The sequence below is a fragment of the Brienomyrus brachyistius genome, chromosome 5, assembly GCF_023856365.1.
Source record: "Brienomyrus brachyistius isolate T26 chromosome 5, BBRACH_0.4, whole genome shotgun sequence".
NCBI lineage: Eukaryota > Metazoa > Chordata > Actinopteri > Osteoglossiformes > Mormyridae > Brienomyrus > Brienomyrus brachyistius.
The window spans coordinates 23,170,368-23,198,277 of record NC_064537.1 but is presented as its reverse complement, the minus strand read 5'-3'; the positions used below and the strand labels follow the sequence as shown (position 1 = coordinate 23,198,277).

The following is a 27,910-nucleotide window of genomic DNA, read 5'->3' as shown; positions in this document are numbered from 1 at the left end:
GTAAATTTGACTTTTTTTATTAGTAGGTTGCAGCAGTATCGACAGACACTTTTTATTTAAGAAAGACAACCATATTTTGTTCAGTAAATCGCTGTTTCATAAAGCAAAAAAGAAGCAATTTATGTTTTATTTCTTTTATCCCCACTGTACTGAAATCGTACCGAACCGTGACTTCAAAACCGAGGTACGTACCGAACTGTGATTTTTGTGTACCGTTACACCCCTACTAAATAAACAGGAAATAGTCATTGACAAAGTTAGAAATAATCCTTTTTGAAATTCTAATATAATAATTGTGTTTTTCAAACTGCTTTCGTCAAAGAGTCCTCCATTTGCAGCAGTCATACCCTTGTAGACCTTACGTATTCTAGATGCCAGTTTGTTTAGTGAAATTCAGGAGCACAACCTGAGCGAAGCGCTTATAAAAGTGCAAACTAAAGATAAACAATATATGTTCAAAAACTAAGAACATACACTGTACTGTACATACAAGACTTAAGCACATTATGCCTACATATGCTGCCTGGCAAGCCAATTTCAAGATGGCGGAGCATGTGCATGCAGCAGCTCAGCACTCCCCGGATTTGTAGTAGCCGCTCGATCACTGCATCTTTATAGACTTCACATTCCATGGACTCAGCACTTCCATATTACAGTATGGGCATGCATAATCAATCTTCTTTTTTGATTGCAGTATAATGTTCAGCATTGCTGTACACCGTAATGCTAAGGTTGTTTTTTATCATTGCATTTAATGTAGTAATGTAGTGTTTTTGCTTGTGTTCGAATGTGCTGTACCTATGCTCCTACATCAGCTGTCTGCTCAGTCTCGTCTACCACTACTGACACATGTATATTTCAGTGTCTGCCGACGCTATGAGGAAATAGCAGAGATTATTAGCGGGGTCCCAAGTAACACAGAGGAGCTGGTGACCCTGGACCGGTACCTGAAACGCACCACCGAAGTAACTGTCCATCAGCTGAGGGACGAAATCGGTGAAGCGGTTAAACGCCTCCATTTTCTGCTGGACTTTGCCAACTTCTCTAGTATGTGTAACAAAAATCAACGGGATTGCCGACTCTCACGTATCAGGCGTGACAGTACAGCTTTCAGACTCTCGCATTTACGCAAGAAATCTATCCATTATAAACCTAAAATTAGCTCCATCAAAAGTGTTGGGGTAGTTTTCAAATTCTACAGTCGTGGCCAAAAGTTTTAAACATGACACAAGTATTGGTTTTCATAAAGTTTGCTGCTTCCGTGTTTGTAAATCTTACTGCCAGATGTTTCTGTGGTTTACTGAAGTATAACTACAAGCATTTGACAAGCATCAAAGGCTTTTATTGACAATTACATTAACTTTATGCAAAGAGTCAATATTTGCAGTGTTGACCCTTCTTTTTCAAGACCTCTGCAATTCACCCTCGCATGCTATCAATCAATTTCTAGGCAAAATCCTGACCCACTGCCCATTCTTGCATAATCGATGTTTGGAGTTTGTCAGAATCTGTGGGTTTTTGTTTGTCCACTCGCCTCTTGAGGATTGACCACAAGTTTTCAATGGGATTAAGGTCTGGGGATTTTCCAGACCATGGACCCAAAATGTTGATGTTTTGTTCCCCAAGCCACTTTCGCCTTATGGCACGGTGCTCCATCCTCATGGAAAAGGCCTTGTTCATCACCAAACTGTTCTTGGATATTTGGGAGAAGTTGTTTTGGTATCATTCTTTATTCATGGCTGTGTTCTTAGGCAAAATTGTAAGTGACTGAGAAGCAACCCCACACATGAATGGTCTCAGGATGCTTCACTGTTGGACTGACACAGGACTGACAGTAGCGCTCACCTTTTCTTCTCCGGACAATCTTTTTTCCAGATGCCCCAAACAGTCGGAAAGGGGATTCATCAGAGAAAATGTCTTTACCCTAGGTCTCAGCAGTCCAATCCCAGTAGCTTTTACAGAATATCAGTCTGTCCCTGATGTTTTTCTTGTTGAGAAGTGGCTTCTTTGCTGCCCTTCTTGACACCAGGCCCTCCTCCAAAAGTCTTCACCTCACTGTGCGCAGCTGAATCAACTTTAGGAGACAGTCCTGGCGCTTGATGGACTTTCTTGGGCGCCCTGAAGCCTTCTCCAAAACAACTGAACCTCTCTCCTTGAAATTCTTGATTATCTAATAAATGGTTGATTTAGGTGCAATCTTTCTAGCAGCAATATCCTTGCCTATGAAGCCCTTTTTGTGCAAAGCAATTATCACTGCCGGTGTTTCCTTGCAGGTAACCATGGTTAACAGAGGAAGAACAATAATTTCAAGCACCACCCTCCTTTTAAGGTAGGGGTGGCCAATCTTACCCGCAAAGGGCCAGTGTGTATGCGGGTTTTTGGGATAACCTTTAGGTCAGCTGTTCACAGCCAGGTGTGAGGACTCTTCAGCCAATCTGTCCTCTAATTAATAATCTAATTAGGGAGTCGCAACAAAAACCTGCACACACAGTGGCCCTTTCTGGGCACGATTTGCCAGCCCTGTTTTAAGACATCCAGTCTGCTATTCTAACTCAATCAGCGTAACAGAGTGATCTCTAGCCTTGTCCTCGTCAACACTCTCACCTGTATTAACGAGAGAATCACTCAGATGATGTCAGCAGGTCCTTTTGTGGCAGGGCTGAAATGCAGTGGAAATTGGTTTTTTGGGATTAAGTTCATTTTCATGGCAAAGAGGAACTTTGCAATTAATTACAATTTACCTGATCACTCTTCATATGCAAATCGCCATCAAAAAAACTGTGGTAGCAGACTTTGTGAAAATTTATATTTGTGTCATTCTCAAAACTTTTGGCTGTATTTACAAGGTAATAAAACTGTAACATAAATGTAAGTGCATGTGCATGTGTGTGCAGAATTGTCTGAAATTGAAAATGTCATGCCAGCCACCTGACCAGAGTTGGCAACCCTGAATCAAATGCATCTGGATCTGTCCTTTGAGGGCTCCAGCATCTTCCTAAATCTGAAACAGAGACAGTAATGCATCATGGGCCTGAGCTATTACGTCTTTCTCTCCAGATGAGGACTTGAAGCTGAGCAGCAGCCTGTTCCGGTGGCCAGAGAAGATCCTCCCCGTGTTTGAACTTAACAAAAGCCGCCTGGCCACATGTAAGGATCGTGCCGTAGATGTCATCCTTGCCAGGTAATTATGCCGCTTCACTAACTGGATAACTTGCCCGTCTGGGAATGGCTTGCGTTGTTGCACAGAAACAAAACAGGCGCATGAAGTTATGAACTGTATCAAACTGGCTTTCCTTCGTCTCAGGATCTCCAAGTTTGTTCAGAAGCTACAGTCTATCAGCAAAGATGTTGAAGCATTCAAGAGGAAGGAGCTAATGAGCCCTGAAGAGATGAAGCATAATGTGGAGAAACTGAGTGAAGTAGCAGCCTTTCTTGATGCTGCAGTGGCGGAGCTTGAGGTCAAGAGTGATACTGTCCTTCTGACTCCAGAAATCTGTGCGACACTGATTAAGATCAAGCTGAAAGTGTTTTTCATGTGTTCCTTCAGGACATAAATAAGGAGGAGAATCTTTTGGGAAAAGAGCAGACCCAATTCCTTGATCTGCAGACTCTTCTAGCCAACAAGCAACCCTATGACCACCTCTGGACCACTGCCCTTAACTTCCAAAACAAATCAGAGTTTTGGATGAATGGTAAACAAATCTAAATGCATCCTGAGCATTATGGTTCATTTATAATTTTAAGCAACTAAGGAATATCACAATGACGCTGACCATGTCAAAACTATGCAATGTTCTCTGGGTAACGGGTGTAGGATAGCTTTTTGAAGAATTAGGAGGCAATATGGAGAATCTGACTGGTTCCTTATTGGTGAAGGAGTTAGACAACCATTCTGTCATTGTTTCTATTGAACTTTAATGCAGAATATATATTGGAGGAATAGACAGTATAGACTCCAGACTGGGGAAAGAAACATTTCAATTTCAATATGGTGTAAATTCAAGAAACAGCTGGAAGTAAAAAGAAAAGAAAGTGTAAAACCGCAGGAATTGCATGTAACTTTAGTGGACATGGTGAAAACATGAAGGTTATGAACAGCCTTTGTCTCCAAGGAACAGTCATCAACAACAAAGGGTGAAGCATTTCGTATCATGAAGTACGTCACAGACTGGTGATGAAGGACCAAGGAAAAAATGTTGAAAAGTTGTGCTATATCTCTTAAGAACAACATTTTCTGTCTTATGGAAGAGAAAGCTGGAAAATGAAGTGGCATGACAGGAGGGATACCGAGGCCTTCGAAGTGGTTATTTCATTACATCAAGCATGAACTTTCACGTAGATGACCAGACTGAAGTTTTCTTATAATTCCAACATTATAAGAAGAATCTCCTAATGTTTAGAAAAGCTGAAGGTAAAAGAGGAAGAGAGTAAGCAGCAAAATAATGGGTTGACTCAATCATCGCAATAATGGAAATTGGATGGGAAGGCATGAAGACTAATTGTCCTCCCTGAGTCGCCGTGGGGTTTCCTCCGGGTTCTCCAGTATCCCCCACAGTCCAAAAACATTCTGAGGTTAACTGGAGTTACCAAACTGCCTGTAGGTGTGCATGTGTGAGTGAATGGTGTGTTAGCATGCTCTGCAGTGTGTCGTTTCCTGCCTTGTGCCCACAGGCACTGGAACCCCCCGTGACCCTGAAAATGGATGGATGGATAATCTCAGTAATCTTAGATTTAATTAATTAAGGTGCAAGTAGACTGTGTACCTGTCTGGATGGAGATGGAGAAGCCTTCGGTTTTGTACCAACAGGCTGAGGAACAGCATCTTCCCCACAGCTGTCTCCATGCTAAACTCTCAGCAGAACTGCAAATCTTCAGGCAAACCTGCTCATAACCTGCACTGCACCCCCACTTCATACCTGGGTTATGTTCTGGCAGTAACCACAGGATTGTTCCTTGGGGGGATCAAATCATATCTATTTCTGATTTCTGATTCTAGCACTGTTGCACCATTTGCACCAAACGTCATCGCCTGAGTACTGATCTATTCTACCTAATCTAAGTACCTCATCTTTAGCTAGCTTTAATTAGAAACTGGTTTCCCACCTTCGAATCCCAATCAGGTCCATTCGTACACTTGAATGCCGAGGAGATCTCTGAGGAGCTGGCCAACATGTGGCGAACCATGTACAAGCTGACTAAGAGTTTTGTGGACCTGCCTGGCCCCCGACGAGTTGCCGACAGCTTCAGGATCAAGATTGAAAAGTTCAAACAGCACCTCCCAATACTTACCACCATCTGCAATCCTGGCATCAAAGGCCGACACTGGGAAAAGGTCAGTGCATACAGGATCTATCACTTGTTTCTACCGCTTGTTTCATTTTGAAACTTGTGGAGTTTCCTGAATTACTTGAAAAATTCGTGCTGATTTCCGTATTCAGATCAGTGCCATTGTGGGCTACGCTGTCCAGCCTGATGAGGACACGTCGCTGCTGAACATGGTGGAGCTGGGCCTGTCCAGATTTGCTGACAAGTATGTCTGATGCGTCATGCTGGAGTCCCAGTTTCTCATCATGAAAAGCAATGCACAACAGCACCAAAACATAACTAAGGCCACTGATAAAATACACTGGTGGGCGAGGAAGGTGAGGAATAGTCTGCATATAAATATAATAGTGGAATATTATTGTTGAGGCATGTTTGTGTTTGTTTTAGTATTTAGTATTTATATTTACTATATTAGTTATATAAAGATTGGACACACCAAGCCGCATACAAAGCAGAGTGATAATGTCACATCACAAGACCTGGCCCTGATTCTGTGGGGAGTATGGGGTCCACTGTTGCGGGCCATCGGATCCCTGTAAAAATGGAAAGAGAACTTGGTTCACATTGCCAGCTGTAAGTCAGACTCGTTCCCAGTGAGTGTTGGACTCACCTTTGTCACCGGTTCATAACTTTTATGGACAGAATTTCTAGGTGTAGCCAAGGGACAGAGGGGGTCCAGTAGGGGGGGCCTCAGGATCGCATCTTTGCTTTTTGCAGACGATATTGTCTTGTTGGAGTTGAGCTGTGACCTGCAGCATGCACTGGTACAGTTTGCAGCTGAGCGTGAGGTGGCCAGGATGAGGATCAGGACCTCCAAGTCTGAGGCCATGGTTCTCGACCGGAAATGGGTGGATTGCCCTCCTATTGGGGGATGAGTTACTGCATCTTGAGTGAGTGAAAAGGGAGCAGGAGATTGACAGATGGATCAGTGCAGCGTGCTGTTCTGTTCTGTTTTGGTGAAGAGGGAACTGAACCAGAAGGCAAAACTCTGAATTTACTGGTCGATCTATATTCCCACCCTCACCTATGGTCATGAGCTCTGAGTAGTGACCGAAAGAATAAGATTGTGGATACAAGAGGCAGAAATGAGTGTCTTCAGCAGGGTGGCTGGGTTCAGTCTCAGAGAGGGTGAAGAGCTCAGTCATTCGGGAGGGGCTCAGAGTAGAGCCTCTGCTCCTCCGCATTAAAAGGAGCCGATTGAGGTGGTTCGGCCATCTATCTAGGATCCCTCCTGGATGGCTCCCTGGGGAGGTGTTTCAGGCATGTCCAACTAGGAGGAGACCTCGAGGCAGACCCAGGACATGCTGGAGAGATTATATCTCTCAGCTGGCCTGAGAGCGCCTTGGTATTTCTGCGGTGGAGGTTGAGGAGGTGGCTGGTGAGAAGGATGTCTGGGCATCCCTGATTAGACTGCTGCCCCCGTGACCCAACCCCAGATAAGCGGCAGAGAATGGATAGATGGATGGATGGATGGATGGAACTTGGATGGATGTAGATAGGCCTCTCTGAAAAATTATGATTTAGACCAGGGGTCACCAACCTTTTTGAAACTGAGAGCTACTTTATGGGTACTGAGCCATACGAAGGGCTACCAGTTTGAAACGCCCTTCTAAACTTATCTAAACTTCATGTTTAATAAACAATATTTTAAATGCTTTTTTTAGATATTGTCATTTTCAAATATATATATATATATATATATATATATATATATATATATATATATATATATATATATATATACATAAATGTGATTATAGAAGAACAGAAACAGGATAAAATTACATTTTAGACACTGCTCACTGGTGAGTTGTGCTATTTTTAGAACAGGTCTGCGTGCGACTCATGTTGGTGACCCCTGATTTAGACATTTTACATTATAGCAGTCTCACATCATATTTAATATTATATATTTCTGGAGCACCGTATAGACAGTATATACATAATGTATGGTGTATACATAATCTTTAATTTAAACATTCCAGGCTTGAGGAGATCAGCGCTGAAGCCAGCAAGGAGTTTTCCCTAGAAAAATCCTTGGACAAGATGAGGTCAGAGTGGGCTGAACTTCGCTTTGTCTTCACCCCATTCAGAGACACGGTGAGTGGAATTCTCAGCACAGAGGGTTTTACTTAGTAATCATATTCTACTGCTGTGCAGCACAATATTACTTTGAATTTAATTTAACCAGTAGGAAAGGTTAGACGGCTGCATATTCAGTTGTAAGGATAGCAGCCATACCGCTGGTTAATCGCAGAGGTGGAAAGATCAGGTTCAGAAAGTACAAATCTTAAGATTTTGTTTCAACCAACCATTCGAGTATTAAGAGCTTCATTCACAGAGAACTCCACCGGTCGGTTGAAAGAAAACCTTGGTTTGGATTTGTACTTGCTGAATCTGAACTTTCCACCTCTGGTTATTTTTTCATGCAAATCCATTTATGTTTGCTCATAACCAAACCTTTTACCTTAATGCCCCGGACTCGTTTTCTGAGCCTCTGTAACGTATCTGCGGGGGCAGGATACAGGCATTGTGAGTGCAGTAGATGACATCCAGGTGCTCCTTGATGATCACATCATCAAGACCCAGACCATGCGTGGATCTCCGTTCATCAAACCTATTGAGAATGACTGTAAGGTGGGATGCACATCTATTTTTCTGAAATTTCTGAATGTGTGCATCATGTTAGATTCTCCCCAACCTAAATGCACCCAATTCTCCACACAGCAATGGGAAGAGAAGTTACTGCTGATCCAGGATATTGTCGATGCCATGCTGAAGTGTCAAGCCAGCTGGCTCTACCTGGAGCCCATCTTTAGCTCAGAGGACATCATTGCCCAAATGCCAGAAGAAGGCCGTAAATTTGCTATAGTTAATAACCACTGGAAGGAGATAATGGCTGAAGCGGTGGGAACTGTAGATACAGTACTGTGCAAAAGTCTTAGGCAGGCAAAGAAAATGATGTTTAGATTATCCTCATGTTGGTGTATAACTATGATATTATGCCTGTCAAAGTGTGTCAGCATTTCAGAACCTCTGCTAGTATTTGCAGCGACCGTCCAGTTCAGCCATGTATTTTTTGACTTGGCCACTAACACACCTCATACAGCTAGTCAATCTGTCACCGACTTTTTAAACGAATATATTTAATTATTTAATTAAGCTGTTGGTGAAATTTAACAAAATCATGGAACGGCTGAGGTGCCCCTGAGGAGAAGTTTGGGAACTGAAGCGGTGTTCATCTAGCCATCCGACTAGGTATCAGTAACTTTTTAGAAAACAGAAGAAATTATTACTAGTTTTTATTGAGTTACTCTTAATTTGCACATGTTCTAATGTTAAATTGTTTTTTTTTTGTTCTAAGCCAAAATACACTTGCTACCCAAAATAAACAGCGTTAAACATTTCTTTGGACTGCCTAAGACTTTTGCACAGTACTGTATATAGAGCTTTGATGCTGATTATGCACTTCTTGTATAGTGTTTTGAACCCAGGAAAGAGATTTTTACACTAACCATGTTGTGGCACCTACTTATGTTTGCAGGTAAAAGACCCCAGAGTGCTGGTAGCTACAGCCCAGCCCAACATGCTGGAGAGACTGAAGGCTTCCAATGTGTTTTTGGAGGAAATTCAAAAGGGGCTCAACACTTATCTGGAGCAGAAAAGACTCTTCTTCCCCAGGTATGCATGGCAGCGGGTACAGATAAATCATGATGATTGATTCAGTATTTTTATAATCAAACAATTGCTCATGTGAAAAATCATGTCACCTCTCATTTCTGGTCATTCTGGTCATCGATGGACGTGCAGGTTTTTCTTCCTGTCAAATGACGAGCTTCTGGAGATCCTTTCAGAGACTAAGGATCCACTGAGAGTCCAACCTCACCTCAAGAAGTGCTTCGAAGGGATCGCTAAGCTCGAGTTCACAGAGGACATGGAGATCGCTGGCATGATCAGCTCTGAGAAGGAAACTGTTCCATTCATCCGAAAAATCTACCCAGCTAAGGCCAAGGTGCTGGGGTGTCTGACAGCGATGTTAGAGTGCTGAAACAGAGCTTTATTTAGAAGTTTGTGTCTGTGTCCCTGATTGACAGCTATTTTGGTGTTGATGCTTCTTCATACTTCAGCATTATTTCCAAAGGAAACCTTTCCCTGTGTTGTTTTGCACAGGGCATGGTGGAGAAGTGGCTGCAACAGGTGGAGGAGGCGATGCTGGGCAGTATGAGAGCTGTCATTCATGATGGAGTCAAAGAATATGTCCAGGTGCCAAATCTTCAGTCATTTAGGAACAGGTCCCTTGAAAGACATGTACCAGTCAAATGTCTGGACACACCAAGCCTCTTATAAAGTGTCACATCGCAAATTTGCCCCATCACATGACCTAACCACCTGACCTAAACCCAGCAGAGATGGTTTTGACTAGAGAAGGAAAAGTGGCCAGTGAGTACTGAGTATATATGTGGGATCTCCTTCAGGACAGCTGGAAGAGAATTTCAGGAGGCCACCTCATGGAACTGGTGTAGAGGAGACAGTAGGGTCAGCCAGTCCCTTTAGCAATTGGGGATAAGGGCCTTGAGGGCCCAATGGTGGAATCACTCTGCCGACCATGGGATTTGAACTGGCAACCTTCCAAGTCCCATTTTAGTGTTTCAGTTTCCCCTTTTTAGTACTTTTTTGGTCACTGGATAAATCCATTTATGCTGTTTTATAGTTCTGATGTCTTTATAATTATTCTAAAATGTAGAGAATAGTACAGATACACCTTTCTATGGGAGGGTGTGTCCAGACTTTTGCCTGGTACTGTACATGCAACCGTTTTTCAAATTCCTCTTGTTTGGATCTGTTAAAGTTTAAAAAGTGCAGGAAATGTGTTGAAGGTTCCGAGGAAGAAGTGGGTGCTGAAATGGCCAGGACAGGTTGTCATTTGCGCCTCTTCCATCTTCTGGACCAGTGAAGTGTCAGATGCCATTGAGAAGAACACTCTCTCTGTGAGTTCTCACTGCTGATCATCTCTGTCCATACGTATAAACTTTGTGCCACTATGTTCTCTTCCTAATCATTACAATTAATAATCCTGCTGTTTTGTTGCTGAGGTTTTATTTAACATCGCAGGTTTTTTGTTTACTGTAAGGCATACTTGGAGAAAAGCAACGCTCAGATAGCTGACATAGTGGAGCTGGTGAGAGGGAAGCTGTCAGGGGGGGCACGTATGACCCTGGGGGCGTTGACTGTCATCGACGTTCACGGTACAACTCATGGTGTCTCTTCGCCACCATCGTCGGTTGAGTTCGGCACTGAAGCCCACCCTCAATGCTGAACCCCTTCTGTGCTCCTCCCAGCACGGGATGTAGTTGCAAAGCTGGCCCAGGATGGGACTTCCTCTCTGAGTGACTTCCAGTGGATTTCCCAGCTTCGGTATTTTTGGGAAGATGGTGACGTGTTTGTCCGCATGATCACCACCACCGTGAAGTACGGCTACGAGTACCTGGGGAATTCCCTGCGTCTTGTCATCACTCCACTGACTGACCGCTGCTACAGGTCCGTCATGGCGACGCCTCACCTACTGAGCATTCTTTTATTTCATACGTTAAATAACATTTAGCGTATTCTTTTATTGGACCGTGCTTGCGCAAAGTTATTAATTCAAGAAACGAGATCTAGCTGTGACTCTAAGGACCTATCAAGTGGTAGTTCAGGACATTACACACAATATTTCAGGACACTAATGGGAGCCCTGAAATTGAACCTGGGAGGTGCTCCCGAGGGGCCTGCGGGAACTGGGAAGACAGAGACCACCAAAGATCTGGCCAAAGCGCTGGCGAAGCAGGTGTGACACAGCGTGCATTAAGCTGCAGTCAGGGTTCGAAAGATGGCTCCGCTATTAAAATGAAATCCAGAAGTCAGAGTGGGATGTAGACCAATAGTGTGTGTTTCTGCACCTGTACTATCTTTGTAAATGTTAGTAGGATAGTTAAAGGTATGTGCTATTTTGCTTCATAGCATGCTTTGTGCTGTTCCTGCCCATCCATCCACCTTCTAACTGCTTATATAGATCAGGCTCGGGGGGGTGGAGCCTGTCCCAAAACACCTAAGGGTGTAAGACCCAGATAGGACATCAGTCCATGGCAGGGCACACGCACGCACATACGCACACACACAATCACACACTACAGGCAATAAAGACACCGATGAGCAGAGGTGGCAATTTCAGGTCCAGAAAGTAAAAATCCAGACCACGATTCACTTTCAACCAACCAGTTGAGTACTCTGTGACTGTGACTCTTTATGCTCAACTGTTTGGTTGAAAGTGAGTCATGGTCCGGATTTTTACTTCCTGGACCTGAAATTTCCACCTCTGCCGATGAGTCTAACTACAATATTCAGGATAATAACCAGAAGTAGAAGATTAATGCAATTGTAAGTCACTGTTATGCATGTTATCTCCTGATTTATGCATTTGTCGGTCTGTGCGTTCTCTCCCAGTGTGTGGTCTTTAACTGCTCTGACGGCCTGGATTATAAGGCCATGAGCAAGTTCTTCAAAGGTTTGGCGCAGTCGGGAGCCTGGGCCTGCTTCGATGAGTTCAATCGCATCGAGGTGAGTGGTCAGACAGGGACCGCCAAGGCGGAGAATCCCGAGCCCATTAAAGCCACCATCTTTCCTGACTCTGCATGCCAGGTGGAGGTGCTGTCTGTGGTGGCCCAGCAGATCCTCAGCATCCAGCAGGCCATTGCCCGCAACCTCGAGACCTTCCTGTTTGAGGGCACAGAGCTCTCACTGAACCCCACCTGCTCAGTCTTCATCACCATGAATCCCGGCTATGCTGGCAGGGCTGAGTTACCTGACAACCTCAAGGTGTTTAGCACCTGTCCCATAAAAGCAGAGAATCATAGCATTGCAAATAGGAAAAATGTACAAATGATGTACCTGAAATATCAGTATTTGCAGAGTGCTGGTCCTTCTGTGTTTGCAGGCCCTTTTCCGCACAGTGGCCATGATGGTGCCAGACTATGGTCTTATTGGCGAGATCTCACTATATTCAATGGGATTTATCGAGTCCCGCAGGTATCCGTATTACTAACTGATTCATGTTTGATTTGCAGCATTTGTATGTGTATCCATGGTTTCACTAGCCACAGTTTTCAGTTATATGCATTGTTTATACAGTCCCAGAAAAGTGGACAATTCCTGAAATTGCTACAAAAATGTAAAAAAATCATGAGTTTCATTGCCCCGTCATCCTTTGATACATGATATTTTTCATTGCTCGATTGTCTCTTGAGAATTCGGCAAGAACGTCTAATGTATCAATTCAACTTTACCATGTGTATGTACAAGAAACTGTGAATAGTGCACCATTATTGTTGTGAACCTCGGGTGAAGGCGGGCAGGTTGGCAGGCAGGAGGCAGGGAAGGACGAAGCAGGCAGGCAAAGGATGGGGAAAACTGGGGGTTTATTGGGGAGACCGGGGAAACAGCGACTAGGAAACAGCATAAAGTCACACAACGTCAATGACGGACCAAAACCAGGGCAAGACGTGGACTCAAATAGACGAGACTGGGCGAAAATAATAGGACACAGCTGGGCAAGATTGGGGAAGCACACGTGGATAATCAGGGGGCGTGGCACACACGAGGAGCGGACGAGCCGGGCATGACAGTTATCCACGATTTCTGCTATGCGTATCACCTGCGGATGCGGGGGGATTACTGTATGGTCGAAATCATCAAAAGACTGTCTGAAAGACTGGAAGTGCAGGAAAATAGTGCACTTTTCCTCACTAAAAGCAGCAGCAAAGTTGAGATGTTATCTACATTTTCCCCCCTCATCTTTTATGTTGACCATAGTCTCGCACAGAAAATTGTGGCCACCTACCGACTATGTTCAGAGCAGCTTAGCTCTCAGCATCACTATGACTACGGGATGCGAGCAGTGAAATCGGTCCTGACAGCAGCGGGGAGCCTGAAGCTGAAGTACCCCCAGGAGGACGAGAGAGTACTGCTGCTGCGAGCCTTGATGGATGTTAACATGGCTAAATTTCTGGCTCAAGACGTGCCACTTTTCCAGGTCAGGTATTGTGTGCACAGCATTCCCCAGACATGAATGATATTAGTGAGATGTGTAACATCAAATTACAGTGACATGTACAGTTCAAATTCGAGAGGATGGAATGGAAGATCCCCACAGATGTGAAAAATCACAAATAATACTTGGGTCTTTTATAAAAAATGCTAAATTAACTTAAAAAGTTACTGTGAGAAATGCTACACTTCAAGGTCACAGAGAGAGCTAAGACAGGAGTGAGGCTGGTTGCCGAGACAAAGATGTGTAGCGTAGCCAAGCCAAGACTTTTAATATTAAAGATATAATATTCATTTACACTAACAAATATTATGTAGGCCTATTACTCATATTTAAATATTATATGATTTTATGTGATCCAAATCAATTTCTGTATCGTTTATATATTTTTATCTTACATGGCATCCAAAAATATTCCCGTATAACTGATCGCGGTCAATTCACCAATAACAATCAGCAATGTCAAATTTGTGAATCTGTAGAAGTGACTATCATGATGCATAGGCAGTATTATATATGATTAATGTTTTCTTCTTTGGTGACTGTGTCTGCTTGCACCGCAGGGTATTATTTCAGACCTCTTCCCAGGGGTAGTCCTTCCTAAGCCAGACTATGAGGTTCTTCTCCAGGCCATTAATGACAACATGGTCAAGCTGCAACTTCAGCCCGTCCCCTGGTTCATTGGCAAAATAATCCAGGTGCATGGTGATGCTGATCCCTGAAAGAGAAGCATTAGTCGGAAAGATGTCGGCTAGGGGATGGTGGACATCACTGTGCTCAGGTGTGGCCTTCCTGGTTCCCGCAGGTGTATGAGATGATGCTGGTCCGTCACGGGTTCATGATTGTGGGAGAACCCCTGGGTGGGAAGACCTCCGCCTATGAAGTCCTTGCCAGAGTGCTCAGTGATCTTCATGAAGGTTTCTCTTCTTGGATTCTCTCTTTTTCATTTTATGATCTGTTAATTTCAAATCGGTTCCTTTTGAATGTAATCCAGTGCCTCCTGGTTTTCTGAACGCGAGTTTGTAACCAGGTGGATGTCTGCTGATGTTGTGTCCATTTTATCTCACCCCAAGCCGAGCTAATGGAGGAATTTGCAGTGGACTTCCGAATCATTAACCCCAAAGCCATTACTATGGGTCAGCTCTACGGTTCATTTGATCCCGTCAGCCATGAGTGGTCAGACGGGGTGCTGGCCAACTCTTTCCGACAGCAGGCCGTATCCACATCAGATGACCGAAAATGGATAATCTTCGATGGTCCCATCGATGCTGTGTGGATTGAAAATATGAACACGGTCTTAGATGACAACAAGAAGGTATGGGATACTAAATAATTCCTGATTATTGAAGAGTTCCTGATCATTATTATAATAAATAATTACAATATCTTTCTGTGAAAAATAGGGAGATCATTACTACATGGCTGGAATACACTTAACTCATATCTGACTGAATGTTGTATATTTGTCCTATTTTAAAGACTACAAAATGGTAATGAAAACTGTTAATGTGGTGGTATTGTGTGCTCTACTTATCCCCTTCAAGCTGTGTCTGATGAGTGGTGAGATCATCCAGATGAGCCCGAAGATGAGCCTAATCTTTGAGCCAGCTGACTTGGAGCAGGCCTCCCCAGCCACTGTCAGCAGGTCAGGCTGACCAACGGGAACTACAAACGGTACCTGCAAAGCCTTGAACATGCATTGATCAGATATGGCCCTTGCTTTCTGTGTTCCAGATGTGGCATGATCTACATGGAGCCACATCAGCTGGGCTGGGCCCCTCTAAAGGTCTCTTATATGGACACTCTACCAGACAGCTTGAGCTCGGAGCACAAAGAATTGGTGAAAATGATATTTATAGTTGTTTTTCATTCTGACTCACAATGACACACTACTATCTTACTTTATCTTTCAAGAAACACAACAAAAGCTGAAAAATCTGATTTTGTTTTGAATTTTGGCGTATTTTCCTGGTCTGAAGGTTATAGGAATGCTCTGCTATTCCTTCTTCTGTAGGTGGAGGACTTGTTCAACTGGCTGGTGCAACCATGCCTGGATTTCATTTACCGCGAATGTCGCTTCCTTCTGCAGAGCTCTCCCACACACTTGGCCTACAGCCTGATGAGGCTCTATACTTGTCTTCTGGGTTTGTAACAACTATCATTACAAGAGTGAAGGAAGCTAGTCGGTGGATTTTCAAATTACACTTTGCTGTACACCAGATAATCCATGTCAGGGAGGACACTTAGACACTTAGAGCCAGGACAGGATTTATAAACTACAATCAAAAGGACCTGGATTTCACTGATGATTGTGCTGATTGGTCAGTCTCATAAAACCATGCATGTGACAATAATGTTAATGTGAAACAGCTGGATGCATCAAGCAAACAAACTAGTCAAAGTACAAGAAGAACTGAACTATTTAGCCAAACACAAAAACCTTTCAGTTTTAAAGTACTTTGTAAAACCTGAAGTAGGTCAAAGTGTCCTTCCTGAGATGGATTATCTGGTCATTCTAACTTAGGAACCACTGCATATAAAGAATCTGTTATTACTCTGTAGTATAGCAATAACAAAGTTGACAATGCCCTAAATGCGACATACATCGCTTAGAATGAGAAGTAGGAAACGGGATGAGCTGCATGTTTCATTATCTCGGGCTTCCTTGGCAGATGAGATTACTGAGTCAGGAAGACATGGGGCGGAGTCAATGTCCAGCCCACAAATGACACTGTGGCTTCAAGGCCTCTTCCTTTTCGCTGTTGTCTGGAGCTTGGGGGGCACTGTTAATGGAGAGAGTCGCAAGAAATTTGATATCTTCTACCGTAACCTACTGGAAGGCAAGAGCGCCGAACATCCCCGGCCTAGAAGTGTGAAGCTGACGAAGAACAATGTCTTCCCCGAAAGAGGTTTAATGGTTGATTTCTCAGTTAAAAAATCATCATTGGTGAAAGGTTTTATTGTACTCTTTATCTAATACACCTTGTGTCTGCAGGAATGGTCTATGACTACTACTTCCACAAACAGGCATCTGGACAATGGAACATGTGGACAGATCGCATCACAAAGGAGGAGTCCACCAACTTTCCTGGGGCCAATGTTAGTCTTTTCTCCTTTCTCTTTTAATTTTATTTCCACCCCATCACAGATCACAGACAGATGCATCCAACATCTATACTACCTGGTAATAGCCATGTATCACGTCCCTTCCTCACCTCTGCCTCTCTGGCAGGTATCTGAGCTCATCATACCCACCGTGGAAACTGCACGCCAGTCCTTCTTCCTGCACACGTACCTCGCCCATGAGGTGCCCGTCTTGTTTGTTGGCCCTACCGGCACGGGCAAGTCCGTCATCAACAACAGCTTCCTGCTCCAGCTTCCAAAAGAACAGTACATCCCAAACTGCATCAATTTCTCCGCTCGCACCTCTGCTAACCAAACCCAGGACATCATTATGTCTAAGCTGGACCGCAGAAGGAAAGGTGTCTTCGGTCCCCCGATGGGAAAGAAGTGTGTGCTCTATGTAGGTAAGGACCTGGCATGCATTTATGAATTAAATTTCTTAATGGAGTTGTACTCTAATTATTACATTATTGTATATACACATGTACAGGTACATAAAAGTATTCTAAATTATATAGTTTTTTTCTTCTTTTTCTTTTGATTTCTTAGATGATCTCAACATGCCTGCGAAGGAAATTTACGGTGCCCAACCACCTATTGAACTGTTACGACAGTGGATTGACCACGGCCATTGGTATGACAAGAGGGACACTGCAAGGCTGGACATAGTCGACGTTCTCTTTGTGTCTGCGATGGCTCCCCCTGGTGGGGGTCGGACTGACATTACAGGTACAGAGGTGGATGCAGACTAGTGATTTACGTAAATATGTAAATAACACAGCTGCATTCCTAAAATTAGGCAATATGTGAACAATAAATACACAGCACAGTTAAGTAGCAGACTATTAATGAATATATTAATGAATATATTAGTGAAATTTTAATTGACCATCCAAGAATATGGATTTATTTATTTTTAAATGAAGGACGATTCACACGGCACCTAAACGTCATTGCTATTGACTCCTTCGATGATGAGACCCTGACTAAGATTTTTACATCCATCACCGATTGGCATTTTGAGAAGGGCTTTGACCCCTCTTTTCAAAGGTGAGAGTTAATCTTCTTGTGATCTAATTAAGTAATAAAAAATTAAAATGTGTTAAATAAGAAGCGTGTTTGTGTGATGCCACTTTGATTATTATATGAATTATGCACATTTACAGTATTTTAAAGTATGTTATATATTTTACTTGCTGCATTTTTCCTTACCCTCCAGCTTTTGAATCAGATATGCATTTCCAAATTGAAGAAAAAAAAATCTGCAATGTTTCTAAATTTATAAAAAAAGTACTACTTAATCATAAATAATTAAGAAAATATTTTGAAACTAATTTTGCATAACATTATGTATTTCTGCAGCTTTTCGTTAATAATATAAATGTATTATAAACCATAAATGTATCTTTAAGAAGCAGGTAATACATTTAGCGTTCTTTTGCTCTGTCTGCGACAGATAAAGTGGCCCCATTTCTTGTAATTGTGTGCAGTGCTCACAGCTGTGTCACCCTCACATACACCTGACACTGCACGCCATCCACAGAGCTCTGTCTCATAATTAATTCATGTGATTTTTAGGCTGGGGATGATACTGGTGCAGGCTACCAAGGCAGTGTACAAGGATGCCACAGGCCACTTCCTACCCACTCCCTCGAAGTCCCACTACATCTTTAACTTGAGGGACTTTGCCAGGGTGATCCGGGGCGTGCTTTTGTGCCCCCACTCCCATCTGCAGGCAAGGCTTCTCTTCATCGCTCTCTAGAGCCTGCAGAAGTTCTGCCTTCAGCATTTTCACACCATTGCCCTCAGCTGTGTTTACATAACCAGTCAGAAGAGACTCGGCAGTCATATTTTATGCTAATGCTTTGCTTGCACTTTTATCTAAAGCAAATTTCAATTTTAATTTTCAGTCAGATGTTAAACTGTAGCAGTTCATTGCTAGAGCATCAACCTACAATATTTAGTCCATGTTTTTTTGATATTTAATTCAGTAACACTTTATATTTACTGCACCTTCATTATGCATTCATTATGCATTCATAAACAGAATGTAAGTATACCTTTAATCCTAATAGCTTTAATATATTGATAACAAACATTATATAATTATAATGATTGTTTTTAATGTATATTACAGCTGTTAAGGGATGTTAGGATGTCAAGGTATACTTACATTCTGCTTATGAATGTTCTATGAATGCATTATAAAGGCATTATGAAGGTGCACTTAATGTAAAGTGTTGCCTCAAATTTTTAAGGTATTCTATTCTGATTTTTGCAGTTTAAAACATTTGGCCACAGACACTAGATAATCTGACCAAGATTTGCACAGTCATATGTCACTTTATATAAGGTTATCATATTAAATAATAGCAACAGGCAAAATTGTTACTTGTCTGATGCAATTCAAAATATCCAGGAGTGATTTCTTGACACTTGTCAAGAGTATTTTAAGTACAGTTTTCGGTGATTTTGAATACTTTCACTTCTGTATTCAGGTACAGATGATGGCAGGTGGCAAGGCATGATATCTCAAAGTCACTGCCATTTCCGGCCACGTTTTTTTACTCCGCTAATCAGCTGATGACATGTGGGTAGGGTTTGCACAGACAGCAGGAATCAGTCAGTAAATTACACTCTCAAGATCTGAGCTTTGACTTCAGCTGTACGACTCTAGTATCCGCCTGTAGAATATAATGGCGTTAATGTAATAATAGAAATTCTTTCTATTATTTTTGGGTTTAGCCCTGTTATTTAGTCATTTGTACAATACCAAAAACAATATACATTTTTGGTAACACTTTTCTGGATAGCGTACAGCGGATTAACAGGGTATTTATGACATTTCAACATCTTAGTTGGGATGAAAAAATTTAGCGGTTTTGCAGTATGTATTCATGAATGTACCATAGAATATTCTTAGAATAATTTAATTGAATTTAATTACTCACTCAACCAATTATATGAATTATTGAATCTCAACGTGAAATGTTCTTGAAACAAAACGCTTTGTATACCCTCTGTAGGTGGACAATTCGGTGTTATCCATTTTTTTTTATTGGTACAAAAAAAAGTTTCAGTGTGAATTAAATTACCAATTGGCACTTGTATTCATATATTTATTGACAGGACAGAAGCAAGCTGATTCGATTATGGATACATGAGGTTTATCGTGTGTTCTACGACCGTCTTGTAGACAACAACGACAGAGAATTTTTTTTCAATATTGTCAAGGAGAGAACATCTGGCATTTTCAAGGAGAGTATGGACATGGTAATGGACTATCTTTTATTTATAAGCAAAAAAATGTCTGAGAAATGTATTAAATCTAATAAAAGTACAGTCATGGGAACAAAGCATTTCCATGTTCCTTAACAGCTCCTGAGTCATCTTGCCCTGGCTGGAAAAGTGACAGATGATGCCATTCACAGTCTTTTCTTTGGGAATTATGCCACACCTGACTTAGATGTCAAGGCCTATGATGAGATCAGAGACCTTCAGCAGCTCTTGGCTGTGATGGAGTTATACCTGGATGAGTTCAACAATGTCAGCAAGGCACCCATGTCACTCGTCATGTTCAAGTTTGCCGTTGAGCACATCTCGCGGATCTGTCGTGTACTCCAGCAAGACAATGGTCACTTGCTGCTTGTGGGCATTGGTGGTTCAGGCAGACAGAGTGCAACCAAGCTTAGTACCTTCATCAGTAATTATGAACTCTTCCAGATTGAGCTGACTAAAAGCTATGGGGTGACTGAGTGGAGGGATGATCTGAAAAAGGTAATGCTACAGGCTGGCATTCAAGGAAAGAGAACAGTCTTCCTGTTCAATGACAGCCAGATCAATGATGAGGCCTTTGTGGAAGATATCAATATGCTGCTCAACACTGGTGACATACCCAATATCTTCCCGGCCGACGAACGTGCAGACATCATAGACAAGGTGCAAGGTATCGCACGGTTGGAGGGCAAGAAGATCGATCCCGCACCTCTTTCCATGTACAACTTTTTTGTTCATCGAGTCAAAGCCAACCTACATATTGTACTAGGTAACACACCAGCTGTATTTCTATGATATGGTTACATTGTATTTGAGAAATTGAATATTTGTTGTTCTTAACTGCATTTTTGTGTTCCTCTCCAGCAATGAGCCCAATTGGGGATGCCTTCAGGAACCGCCTGCGCATGTTTCCCTCGCTGATCAACTGTTGCACCATTGACTGGTTCCAAGCCTGGCCCACTGATGCACTTGAGATGGTAGCAAACAAGTTCCTGGCAGATGTGGAGTTAGACGATGCCGTCAGAAGAGAGTTAGTGCTGAAGTTGCACTCTTTATGAATTGTTTCATTACTCTTTCATAAAAGTGTACTTGTTTGTTGCATTTATTTGTAGTGTTGGTTGCATGAATTTGATGCACAGATGCCTGTTTCTCTCTGCAGAGTGGTGGACATGTGCAAAATATTCCATGAGAGTGTGAGGGAATTGTCAGAAAAGTACTTTTCTAGGCTAAGGAGGCATAACTATGTAACACCAACTTCCTACCTTGAACTTATTCTCACCTTCAAAGTCTTGCTGCACTCAAAGAGAAATGAAGTGGATACTGCGAGAAACCGTTACCTATTAGGTTTACAAAAGCTGGATTTTGCAGCCTCTCAGGTGACATTTTCCATCCATCTAACTTGCAACTTCTTACCCAATACAGGGATGCAAGGAGCTTGGAGCCTATCTAGTGGAAGCCTAGGGCCCAAGGCAGGGAAACACCCTAAACTCAGCCCTAGTCTATCGACACATTTTACCCAGTCACACACTACGGGTCATGTAGAGATGCCATTTTGCTTGACTGTGTATTTCAGTATGACACATTGTTCTCTGAAATTTCCAGAAACACAGGATTAGAGTGGGCTTGGACAGGATCTCATTTTTCATACTGTCTGGATATTATACTGCACTATATAGTTTTTTTTTATGTTATTTTCAAAAGTAACAGTGTTCTGGAGTTTTTTGAAATCTTGGTGATGGGGGGGGGGGGGGGGGTTCCCTATGATAAAATCTACCGGGGGTGGGGGGTGCACAGTAACATTTGCCGAGTGGGTGGATCCCCACACTATATTTCAGCAAATGGCAAATATTATCATGGGGAACCATGATTACAAAATATTGCAATATATCCAAAAAGAACCGTAAGACCACTCAGGTCTACTGTAGGTCTGAGACTGTTACCCTACGTGGGAACTGCATGAAGTAAAACAGTCTGAATCTTGAATCATACCACATGATCCTTAACTGATTCCTTTGGGTACAGGTGTCGGTGATGCAGCAGGAATTAACTGCCTTGCAGCCAGAGCTGATTAAGACATCAGCTGAGACGGAAAAGATGATGGTTAAGATTGAGAAGGAGACTGGTGAGGTGGATGCTAAGAAGGAGCTGGTGTCTGCTGATGAGACTGTGGCTAATGAGGCAGCGGCTGCAGCCAAGGCCATTAAGGTGTCATTTCATGCTTACGGAATTGTAACGACAAAGCCTTAGAGCTACTTATTCTACATTTGTTATAGATTTCTGTTGAAAGTCTTCTAAATGAATATGCTGGTTATACAGCAAATGTTTTGGACCTGATGTATAATATCAAAAAGTGAAGGATGCAAGCTGTCCTGTCTACAGCGAAAAGCACTAAGGTCTAAATCACTGTGTGCAGGATGAGTGTGAAGGGGATTTAGCAGAGGCTATGCCTGCCCTGGAGGCTGCGTTGGCAGCCCTGGACACCCTGAAGCCTGCTGACATAACAGTGGTGAAGTCCATGCAGAACCCACCTGGACCAGTCAAGCTGGTCATGGAGTCCGTCTGTGTTATGAAGGGAATAAAACCCGAAAGGAAGCCAGATCCTACTGGTTCAGGTAAGATTTTTCACGTCAGAGATAATATATTGCCCATGAAAGACTGTAAAAGAAAGAGTATAACTGGTTGAATTGAAGTTGTTGAAAATTTCAAAGCATAAACCATTTTTATTTTAATCTAGGTAAAATGATTGAGGACTATTGGGGTGCCTCAAAAAAACTGCTCGGTGACATGAAGTTCCTGGAGAGTCTGAAAGCATTTGATAAAGACAACATCCCAGCAGCTAACATGAAGAAGATCAGGGAGAAGTTCATCGACCACCCAGATTTTCAGCCTTCCATAATCAAAAATGTGTCATCAGCCTGTGAGGGTTTGTGCAAATGGGTGCGGGCCATGGAGGTGTACGAGCGTGTGGCCAAGGTCGTGGCTCCCAAAAAGGAACGCCTGATGGAAGCAGAGGAAGAGCTGGCAGTGCAGATGCAAAATCTGACAGTGAAAAGAGCAGAGCTGAAGGGGGTGGAGGACAGGCTCCAGGCCTTGAATGACACCTTTAATTCCATGACCAAGAAGAAGGAGGACCTGGAAAGAAACATCGAACTGTGCTCACAGAAACTGATTCGAGCAGAGAAGTTAATCGGCGGCCTTGGTGGGGAGAAAGACCGGTGGACAGAGGCTGCCAGAATCCTGGGGGTGCGGTATGTTAACCTTACCGGCGACGTGCTGCTGTCTGCAGGCATGGTGGCCTATCTGGGGGCATTCACAGTGGATTACCGCGCAGAGTGCCAGAAGAAGTGGCATTTACTCTGCGAGCAGAAGCATATCCCATGCTCACAAGAAATCTCCCTCAGCAGTACAATGGGGAATCCAGTAATGATTAGAACATGGCAGATAGCAGGCCTGCCCGTTGACTCTTTTTCCACGGACAATGGAATCATTCTGTCCAACTCCCGAAGATGGCCCTTGATGATAGACCCCCAGGGTCAGGCGAACAAATGGATCAAGAACATGGAGAAGGCTAACAAGCTAGTTGTCATTAAACTTTCAGATGGAAACTATGTGAGGACTCTAGAAAATGCTATCCAGTTTGGGATTCCTGTCCTGCTGGAAAATATTGGAGAGGAGTTGGATGCTGTTCTGGAACCTGTGTTACTAAAGCAAACTTTCAAACAGCAAGGAATGGAGTACATGAAGCTTGGGGAGAATATAGTGGAATACTCCCAAGGCTTTGTGTTTTATATGACCAGTTGTCTCAGGAACCCACATTATCTGCCTGAGATTGCAGTCAAGGTCTGTCTGTTGAATTTCATGATCACCCCTCTAGGGCTGGAAGACCAGCTCTTGGGCATTGTGGCCGCTAAGGAGAAACCTCAACTCGAAGAGAAGAAAAACCAGCTAATTATTGAGAGTGCTGCAAATAAGAAACAGCTGCAAGAGATTGAGGATAGGATTCTGGAGGTGCTGTCTTCTTCCCAGGGCAATATCCTAGAGGATGAGACTGCAGTCAAAGTTCTTTCCTCCTCTAAGGTACTCTCAGAAGAAATCTCAGAAAAACAGAAGATTGCCAGCATTACAGAGAAAGAGATAGATGGTACCCGGATTGGATACCGCCCAGTTGCAAAGCATTCTTCCATCCTTTTTTTCTGCATTTCAGATCTTGCTAACATTGAGCCCATGTACCAGTACTCACTGACATGGTTTATAAACCTCTATATGCAGTCAATTGCTCAGAGTGTGAAAAGTGAGGACCTTAACACTAGGATTGTGCATATAATTGAACACTTTACAGTCAGCATCTACAACAACGTGTGCCGGTCACTCTTTGAGAAAGATAAGCTTCTCTTCTCCTTGCTGCTGACAGTGGGAATCATGCAGGGTGAAGGTCAAGTTGACAATGAGGTGTGGCGATTCCTCTTAACAGGGGGAATTGCAATGGACAATCCACAGCCAAACCCAGCCCCTGAATGGTTATCAGACAAGTCCTGGTCGGAGATTGTACGAGCCTCGAAACTCAGGAATCTTAACAGACTTTCTGAGCATGTGCAGGACAAGATACACGACTGGAAGAAGATCTATGATTCCAGCAAACCACATGAGGAGAAACTGCCAGACCAATGGGCCTCCTTGGTTGGGATGGACCGCATGGTGGTGTTCCGTTGCATCAGACCCGATAAACTGGTGCCTGCTGTGCAGGACTTTATCATAGAAAATATGGGCAGGAACTTTGTCGAGCCACCGACCTTCGACTTGGCAGGCAGCTACAGGGATTCCAGCTGCTGCTCTCCCTTGATATTTGTGCTTTCTCCTGGGTCTGATCCCACAGCTGGTAATGTACATGGCCATCATTTTTCATACACTCAGACTATTACTGCAATAATCACGTCATTTATATGTACATCCACATGAAGTCCGATGAAAGGCATTTCAGCATTCCTCAAGGTGTTTAACAAAGACTTGATAATCGGTACAGGCACATTACTAATTGTACTGTTAGGGACTTAATTATGACGTATCTGCAACGCAATTACTGACTGTTATGAACAATGCAGTGGGTTCACTTCCATCAGCGACGGACTAAAATGGTGGTATGTTGATGGATTTAATTATATATTTTTTATTCGTGCTGCAACCCTAACCAGGATGAACAAATAGAAGATGCATGAATGGATTGATTTGTAATTCATGCATCAAAGACCCACACAGTCACAATGAACCATCCATGCATCCATTTTCCAAAACACTTATCCTACTGGGTCGCGGGGGGTCCGGAGCCTATCTCGGAAGCAATGGGCACGAGGCAGGGAACAACCCAGGATGGGGGGCCAGCCCATCGCAGGGCACACTCACACACCATTCACTCACACATGAACACCTACAGGCAATTTAGCAACTCCAATTAGCCTCAGCATGTCTTTGGACTATGGGAGGAAACCGGAGTACCCGGAGGAAACCCCATGATGACATGGGGAGAACATGCAAACTCCACACACATGTGACCCAGGCGGAGACTTGAACCCGGGTCCCAGAGGTGTGAGGCAACAGTGCTAACCACTGCACCACCATGCCACCCCGTCACAATGAACCACCTTCGCATATTTTACAGGCACAATAAAACAGGCAACTCTGATGCACTAGTATTAGTTTTCAATAATTTCAATAATATTCCCATGAATCCTAACTTTCTTATATGCTGATCAAATCATATGATAGTCTTTTTCCACTGATGCAAAATATATATGAGTTATTGGTGGTCACAGTTATCCTAGATAATTCAGCTAAAGACCTTGGATGATTCTTCAGTGTCAAAAAGCAGCGTGAAATGAAAAATTGCAATACTGGATATAAATGGGACTTTGACTCATACTTTCTTGCTTTTCATGCTAAATGCACAACACACTTAAAGTATTTGAAGAAAAATGATTATCACTTAATGTGACTATCGGTTAGCTGTGGTTAGCTGTGCATTAATTAAGGAGTGAATTCAGCTGGAAATAGAATAATTTTATACATGGCATGTAAGAAGAGGAGACAGGAAAAAACAGGCTCTTCTAATGGCAATGTATGTTAAATACAATAAAACAACATACAGGAATATAAAGCACCTATTACATGTTATTCGTTTTTGTATCTGTATCTGACAGACAATTATCACTATTTAATGTGAGCAGTTATGTCTATTAATGTGTGTTTTCAGGTTTGTTAAAGTTTGCGGATGATCTGGAAATGGGCGGGAACAGAACTAAGACCATCTCCTTGGGCCAGGGCCAAGGCCCCATTGCCGCCAGGATGATCGAGGCGGCCATTAAGGAGGGCACATGGGTGGTGCTGCAGAACTGCCACCTTGCCACTAGCTGGATGCCCACACTGGAGAGGATCTGCGAGGAAGTGATCACACCTGAAAACACCAACCCGAGATTCAGGTCAGCAAAGGCGGGTGACCGCATATGGCTTTCACAGTAAATGCATGCTAAACACACTGAAATTAGCACTGATGTTTATGGTTAATTTCGTTTTTGTTATATTGTACTTGCAGGTTATGGTTGACCAGTTACCCTTCGGACAAGTTTCCCGTCAGCATCCTACAGAACGGAGTGAAGATGACCAATGAGCCTCCCAAAGGCCTGCGTGCTAATCTTCTACGTTCATATCTTAATGACCCCATCTCTGACCCGGCCTTCTTCGGCTGTTCCCAGAAACAGAAGGTCTGGCAAAAGATGTTATTTGGTCTGTGCTTCTTTCATGCTCTCGTGCAAGAGAGGAGGAACTTTGGGCCACTTGGTAAGACACATATTTTCTGTTCTTTCTATCCTCTTCATCTCAAAAAATTAAGTATAGTGTGCATCGGTAATAAATGATACACATTTGTACAACACAATGAATTATAAAGTTGGTAACCAAAAGGTATTAGACTATTTTCCATGTTAACTTCAGGATGGAACATTCCCTATGAATTCAATGACTCTGATCTGCGAATCAGCATGAGGCAAATCCAGATGTTCCTGGATGAATATGATGAGATCCCTTTGGATGCTCTGACTTACCTAACTGGTAAGAGACTGTTCATTGTTACAAAATTAATTACAGCTTTGTTGCTGAACACAATATGCAATAACTAAACTGTTTACTTTCACGTTACTTTTTTCAGGTGAGTGTAACTATGGAGGACGGGTCACAGATGACAAAGACAGGCGGCTGCTGCTGTCCTTGCTGTCCAGCTTCTACTGTAAAGAATTAATTGACCAGGATCACTACTACTTGTCGGAAGGAGACCATTACTTCATCCCCCCTCATGGTCCCTACCAGGTATGGCCTTACCCATTAAGTGCTGCAAATCTTCCACAGCAATGTGACTAAGGATAAGGTCCGAGAAGCAGGTCTTTGCCTTCAGTCCTACTCATAAGTACTACCAGCATTTCGCAAGGGGTAGCCTTGCCTTGTTAATTTGTCGTCGTCTGTTGCAGACCTATGTAGATTATATCCGCAACTTGCCCATCAGCGCTGACCCTGGGGTGTTTGGACTGCACAGCAATGCTGACATCACGAAAGACAACCAGGAGGCCAATCAGCTACTAAGTGGAGTGCTGATTACATTACCCAGGCAATCAGGCGGGGTGGGCAAGTCTCCTCAGGTGAGGCACACTGAGGACTTAGAAAGCTTGGAACCTTGAGCCTGTGTAATGCCTCGGATTAAGGAAACATATTACTCAACACTGAGAGGTTAAATAAAGAATTTACAAGCAAAAATATATATTCTGATAGTCTCATGTCATAACTTTAGGTTTGTTACTGAGATGCGGTTTAGTTTTTTATCATCAGAAGACATTTGTCTTATTTCTCTTTATGTTCTCAGGAAATAGTTAACGAGTTGGCAGATGACATCCTGTCTAAACTACCAGCGGATTTTAAAATAGAGATAGTGATGAAAAATTATCCAGTGATCTATGAGGAGTCCATGAACACGGTTTTGAGACAGGAGCTAATTCGCTTTAACAGGTACAATCATTCATTCATTATGACATCATCACAAGGGACCTAAAGTAAATGACTATTCCA

At 42.9% G+C, this 27,910-nt stretch overlaps 1 protein-coding gene across 1 annotated transcript in view; it reads left to right on the top strand.

Moving 5' to 3' along the window:
• dnah3 (dynein axonemal heavy chain 3) overlaps positions 1–27,910 on the top strand; it is a 36,770-nt gene that overhangs the window by 5,986 nt on the left and 2,874 nt on the right. Inside the window, exons 14-58 of the mRNA XM_049012812.1 lie at positions 863–1,047; positions 3,058–3,181; positions 3,305–3,458; positions 3,548–3,692; positions 5,121–5,332; positions 5,439–5,530; positions 7,311–7,425; positions 7,846–7,962; positions 8,053–8,232; positions 8,870–9,006; positions 9,136–9,337; positions 9,496–9,588; positions 10,203–10,313; positions 10,457–10,571; positions 10,665–10,863; positions 11,044–11,152; positions 11,809–11,922; positions 12,004–12,180; positions 12,299–12,390; positions 13,174–13,393; positions 13,972–14,106; positions 14,214–14,325; positions 14,482–14,723; positions 14,953–15,053; positions 15,143–15,248; positions 15,423–15,552; positions 16,081–16,317; positions 16,404–16,507; positions 16,641–16,935; positions 17,081–17,260; positions 17,458–17,581; positions 18,110–18,266; positions 19,661–19,804; positions 19,910–20,576; positions 20,672–20,837; positions 20,967–21,183; positions 21,830–22,012; positions 22,221–22,419; positions 22,542–24,683; positions 26,052–26,277; positions 26,391–26,635; positions 26,789–26,905; positions 27,003–27,160; positions 27,319–27,486; positions 27,708–27,850. Of these exons, the coding sequence (XP_048868769.1) occupies positions 863–1,047; positions 3,058–3,181; positions 3,305–3,458; positions 3,548–3,692; positions 5,121–5,332; positions 5,439–5,530; positions 7,311–7,425; positions 7,846–7,962; positions 8,053–8,232; positions 8,870–9,006; positions 9,136–9,337; positions 9,496–9,588; positions 10,203–10,313; positions 10,457–10,571; positions 10,665–10,863; positions 11,044–11,152; positions 11,809–11,922; positions 12,004–12,180; positions 12,299–12,390; positions 13,174–13,393; positions 13,972–14,106; positions 14,214–14,325; positions 14,482–14,723; positions 14,953–15,053; positions 15,143–15,248; positions 15,423–15,552; positions 16,081–16,317; positions 16,404–16,507; positions 16,641–16,935; positions 17,081–17,260; positions 17,458–17,581; positions 18,110–18,266; positions 19,661–19,804; positions 19,910–20,576; positions 20,672–20,837; positions 20,967–21,183; positions 21,830–22,012; positions 22,221–22,419; positions 22,542–24,683; positions 26,052–26,277; positions 26,391–26,635; positions 26,789–26,905; positions 27,003–27,160; positions 27,319–27,486; positions 27,708–27,850 (9,591 nt within the window). The remainder of the gene's footprint in view (positions 1–862; positions 1,048–3,057; positions 3,182–3,304; positions 3,459–3,547; positions 3,693–5,120; positions 5,333–5,438; positions 5,531–7,310; positions 7,426–7,845; positions 7,963–8,052; positions 8,233–8,869; positions 9,007–9,135; positions 9,338–9,495; positions 9,589–10,202; positions 10,314–10,456; positions 10,572–10,664; positions 10,864–11,043; positions 11,153–11,808; positions 11,923–12,003; positions 12,181–12,298; positions 12,391–13,173; positions 13,394–13,971; positions 14,107–14,213; positions 14,326–14,481; positions 14,724–14,952; positions 15,054–15,142; positions 15,249–15,422; positions 15,553–16,080; positions 16,318–16,403; positions 16,508–16,640; positions 16,936–17,080; positions 17,261–17,457; positions 17,582–18,109; positions 18,267–19,660; positions 19,805–19,909; positions 20,577–20,671; positions 20,838–20,966; positions 21,184–21,829; positions 22,013–22,220; positions 22,420–22,541; positions 24,684–26,051; positions 26,278–26,390; positions 26,636–26,788; positions 26,906–27,002; positions 27,161–27,318; positions 27,487–27,707; positions 27,851–27,910) is intronic.